The sequence below is a fragment of the Ictalurus punctatus genome, unplaced genomic scaffold (assembly GCF_001660625.3).
Source record: "Ictalurus punctatus breed USDA103 unplaced genomic scaffold, Coco_2.0 tig00006687, whole genome shotgun sequence".
Lineage (NCBI taxonomy): Eukaryota > Metazoa > Chordata > Actinopteri > Siluriformes > Ictaluridae > Ictalurus > Ictalurus punctatus.
The window spans coordinates 50001-55000 of record NW_026521118.1 but is presented as its reverse complement, the minus strand read 5'-3'; the positions used below and the strand labels follow the sequence as shown (position 1 = coordinate 55000).

At 44.3% G+C, this 5000-nt stretch overlaps 1 protein-coding gene across 2 annotated transcripts in view; it reads right to left on the bottom strand.

Annotated features, from left to right (window-relative positions):
• The window catches only part of secisbp2l (SECIS binding protein 2-like), a 15559-nt gene that overhangs the window by 4667 nt on the left and 5892 nt on the right, over nucleotides 1–5000 (bottom strand). For both annotated transcript variants that reach the window (XM_017466050.3, XM_017466049.3), the window contains exons 5-14: nucleotides 4846–5000; nucleotides 4354–4378; nucleotides 4152–4255; nucleotides 3826–3936; nucleotides 3621–3710; nucleotides 2884–3051; nucleotides 2635–2776; nucleotides 2039–2199; nucleotides 470–578; nucleotides 1–135 (exon numbers count right to left, since the gene is read on the bottom strand). The exon at nucleotides 1–135 is cut by the window's left edge and continues 28 nt beyond it; the exon at nucleotides 4846–5000 is cut by the window's right edge and continues 30 nt beyond it. In XM_017466050.3, coding sequence (XP_017321539.2) covers nucleotides 1–135; nucleotides 470–578; nucleotides 2039–2199; nucleotides 2635–2776; nucleotides 2884–3051; nucleotides 3621–3710; nucleotides 3826–3936; nucleotides 4152–4255; nucleotides 4354–4378; nucleotides 4846–5000 — 1200 coding nt within the window. The remainder of the gene's footprint in view (nucleotides 136–469; nucleotides 579–2038; nucleotides 2200–2634; nucleotides 2777–2883; nucleotides 3052–3620; nucleotides 3711–3825; nucleotides 3937–4151; nucleotides 4256–4353; nucleotides 4379–4845) is intronic.

Here is a 5000-nt window from a genome sequence, read left to right as displayed (position 1 = left end):
TGATGGTGGACGAGGCCATGGGACTGCCGATGCCAGAGCTGGCTGGAGAACCCTGCGACACCGGAGTGATGCTGTACGGAGAATTCTGACTGGCTGGAGACAGTGAGGCATCACTGGGCATGCTCAGACCGTTCTCTACACACACACACACACACACACACACACACACACACACACACACACACACACACACACACACACGGTAGAATACGTGAACCTCAAGTTTCCATGCACAAACAAAAGTGAGAAACAAAAGAAGAATGTATAGAGGAAGTGTGTATTTAAAATGCATGTATGTTATGTTTAAAGAGAAGCTTCTGATTGGTCAGCTGCTGTGACATCATCAGCTGTCAGTGTGAATGGAAAACTGTCATACTTTAATCTGAAACATGATGTACTAATACAGGTTAAGTGTGAGTGTGTGTGTGTGAGTGTGTGTGTGTGTGTGTGTGTGTGTGTGTATACACACCCTCTTGTGAGACTGTCTCCTGTGTGAGTGTGTCGGTGAAGTGAAGCTCGTCATCTGCCTGCTCCTTTACACACAGCTTAGCCTTCACTTCACGCTCCTTCAGGATCACCTACACACACATGAACACACGCATGAACACACGCATGAACACACGCATGAACACACGCATGAACACACGCATGCATCAGACTGCAGAAATGCATTCTGGGTTAATCATGATGTCTACACTGAAGACTTGATCGTCTAACATGCATCTAATGAACTTTACTCAAGCTGATGAAGTGGAACACAGCCGATGTTCCACTAGGGGAAGTGAACCAGGGTCCAGTGAAATCAGTACTGGTCCTTCTATCTGTACTGTAGTATAGTGTACTGAACTACTGAGTAGTGTACTTTTTTGTACTATACTGTACTCTCTGGTAGAGTTGTAAAAAGTATCGGTACTGAAAAGAAAAATTTCATAAGTACCTGTAGTACCGTGACAACACTACTCTCTGGTAAGATACTATAGTGTAGTGTACTGGACTATACTGTAGTGTACTACACAACAGACATCCAAAGGGAAGTGAACAAGGCTGCAGTAAAATTTGTATTGGCGCCTATAGTGTGATACAGTATACTGTACCATAGTGTACTCTACTGCACTGTAGTGTACTACAGAGTACTGTATTGTAGGGTACTACAGAGTACTGTATTATAGTGTACTACAGAGTACTGTATATAGTGTACTACAGAGTACTGTATTGTAGGGTACTACAGAGTACTGTATTGTAGTGTACTACAGAGTACTGTATTGTAGTGTACTACAGAGTACTGTATTGTAGGGTACTACAGAGTACTGTATTGTAGGGTACTATAGAGTACTGTATTGTAGGGTACTACAGAGTACTGTATTGTAGTGTACTATAGAGTACTGTATTGTAGAGTACTATAGAGCACTGTATTGTAGTATACTATAGAGAACTGTATTGTAGGGTACTACAGAGTACTGTATTGTAGGGTACTACAGAGTACTGTATTGTAGGGTACTACAGAGTACTGTATTATAGGGTACTACAGAGTACTGTATTATAGGGTACTACCGAGTACTGTATTATAGGGTACTATAGAGTACTGTATTGTAGGGTACTATAGAGAACTGTATTGTAGGGTACTATAGAGTACTGTATTGTAGTGTACTATAGAGAACTGTATTGTAGGGTACTATAGAGCACTGTATTGTAGGGTACTACAGAGTACTGTATTATAGTGTACTATAGAGTACTGTATTGTAGTGTACTATAGAGTACTGTATTGTAGTGTACTATAGAGTACTGTATTGTAGGGTACTATAGAGTACTGTATTGTAGTGTACTATAGAGTACTGTATTGTAGTGTACTATAGAGCACTGTATTGTAGGGTACTACAGAGTACTGTATTATAGTGTACTATAGAGTACTGTATTGTAGTGTACTATAGAGTACTGTATTGTAGTGTACTATAGAGTACTGTATTGTAGGGTACTATAGAGTACTGTATTGTAGGGTACTACAGAGTACTGTATTGTAGTGTACCATACTGTACCGTACCTTCTTGAGGGCAGTAGGTCTCTTCACTTTAGGTATCTCTCTCTCTTTACCCCTCTTGATTTTGGGTGCTGTGGAGTCGAGCATGTTGTGGGGGGTAGTATATGATTTCATCACACCCTTACTGACTGCATCCTTATTGTGGAACAGTGAGGTCGTACCCACTGTACACACACACACATACACACACACCAACACACATACACATATACACATCACTGTACTCTTGTACATAAAGTGTAGTGAAGATGATGGCTCGATGTGTCTCTCTTTGTATACAAGGGGTATATATGTATAGAAACTGTGTGGGTGTGTGTGAGTATATGTGTGTGAGTATGAGTGTGTGTGTGTGTGTGTGTGTGTGTGAGTATGAGTGTCTGAGTGCATGTGTGCAAGATTGTTTGTGTGTGTATGTGTGTGAGTATGTGTGTGTGAGTATGTGTGTGTGAGTGTGTATGTGAGAGTATGTGTGTGTGTGTGTGAGAGAGAGAGAGTGTGTATGTATATGTGTGTGTGTGTGTGTGTGTGTGTGTGTGTGTGAGAGACAGAGTGCGTGTGTGTGTGTAAGTATATGTATGTGTGTGTATGTGTGTGTATACCTGTGTATGAAAGGGGTTTGGTGTTGTTGAGTTGTCGTGCCTTCATGGCCTGTTGTTGTTTCTCCAGTGCAGCGAGCATGTCCCCCAGATCCAGCTGTACTGGAGTCCTGCTCTTCTTCCCTGCTGCTTTAGTCAGAGCTTCCTATACACACACACACACGCACACACTTCCATCCATAAATATACAAAACAGTAATATAAACTAACACAATACAGTGTAACATCAATATAGACTCTGTGTGTGTGTACCTGCAGTTTCCTCTGCTCCATGCTGATCTCGCAGTACTCCTGTGCGGTAGCCAGAGCCGCTGCCAGAGCTTTCTTCCTCTGACTCTTGGCTCGCTTGGGCACTGAGGTGGTGATGGGAATAGGAGTCTGTACAATGTGGATGGGGGAATTCTCCGGAAGATTATCCAACTACACACACACACACACACACACACACACACACACACACACACACACACACACACACACACAGCTTAGCCCACGTAAATTTTATCATCATTTCCATTCATCTCCATATTCAGCAGATGGAACCTATAGCACCTAAATCTCTAATCCCTATAGCTCCTTATCCCTATAGCCCCACAACCACAGGCCCCCAACCCTATAACTCCTTATCCCTATAGCCCCACAACCACAGGCCCCCAACCCTATAGCTCCTTATCCCTATAGCCCCACAACCCTATAGCCCCCCAACCCTATAGCTCCTTATCCCTATAGCCCCACAACCCTATAGCCCCCCAACCCTATAGCTCCTTATCCCTATAGCCCCACAACCCTATAGCCCCCCAACCCTATAGCCCCTCAACATTATATCCCCGCAACCCTATTGCCCCTTATCCCTATAGCCTATGGTCCCTAAAGCCTATGGCCTCTAATCCCTAATCCCTCCTAGGCCTATCGCTCCTAAACGTGACCCCTAAACAGTATCTGCACACAGACCTTTGTCATGTCTGAGACGCAAACCTGTAAACACTCACCAGTGGTTTGGGCAGTTTGAGCTGTACTTGTTCAGGTTTGTTGCGCTGCACAGCACCCCCAGTGGCCAGGTCAGGAAACTCATCCTCATCCTGTATGGTAGACAAATCAGCACTGTCCTGTTACAAATCAGAGAGAGAGAGAGAGAGAGAGAGAGAGAGAGAGAGAGAGAGAGAGAGAGAGAGAGAGAGAGAGAGTGTTCAGTACCTGGAAGTAGAGGGGTTCAGGTGTGTGTTCAGGCTGAGCTCCACCCTGCTGCAGTCTCCTCTGACTCCCAACACCTCCACCACCACGGCCAGTAAAGCCCACCTGAAACTCCTGAATCAGACAAACAGGGTTAAACAAAAAAATGTGAAATACAGTTTTAATATAATGGATAGAATGATCAGGATTATCAGTATTATTATTTAGTAATAATAATGAAACAATGCGCTTCATCTCACAGCGTGTGTTATTAATAATAAATTGTCCTGGTCTCGTCTCACTGCGTTATCATCCTGCTGGTTAAAGTTTAACCGCCACACTCCACTTACCTGAGTGTAATTCCTCTGCTCCACCATTTTGTTTCTGTGGAAGGAAGAGCCGCGGTCTGTCCAGGGTTTCTGAGGAGTCGGAGTGGAAGGATTCACCCAACTAACTGATAGTGTTCACACAGAAAAAACAAAATCATTTATGCGTCACAAAATATTGGCACCCCATACCCTCGATAGTTCAACAAAGGCTTAAAATACTCACCAGTCATGACTCCAGCTTCAACGCCCTGTATACACACACACACACACACACACACACACACACACACACACAGAATTACAGTCAGATCACACAGCTCAGAGCATCACTGCATTTAGGCTGGGCAAGACCATGTGATATCAGTGTTGTGATATAATAATAACCACCGCCATGGTGAAGTCACATGATACACAGCTCTCATGTAGTGTGTTCAGTAGTCAGAAGTGGTAAGGGTCAGGAGTCAGTGCTGTTATAACAGCTTTATTACTCACTGTAAGATTAACAACAACTTCTGTTCAACCGTTTAGTTTCCGCTTCTTTTCGTAGTGAACTAATGAGATTCAGACCTCATGCTCTGAACCTGCTGTGCCGGGGGTCAGTACAACCTCAGGTTTGTGCATCGTTATGTTTAAGTATCGTGATGTGATGTTGGTGCTGTATCGCTCACCATGCACGGGTGTGTGTGTGTGTGTGTGTGTGTGTGTGTGTGTGTACCAGTGCGTGTTTGGGGCTGCAGTAGCCGCTGTCACTGTCGATGTCGGCCTCACTCGCTCCGTGCTCGCTGGACGACTCGGCCGTCTGAGACGAGCGTCTGCGTCTGACCTTCCCTCTGAACTGCAGAGGACTCACTCTGTCTGACACACACCTGC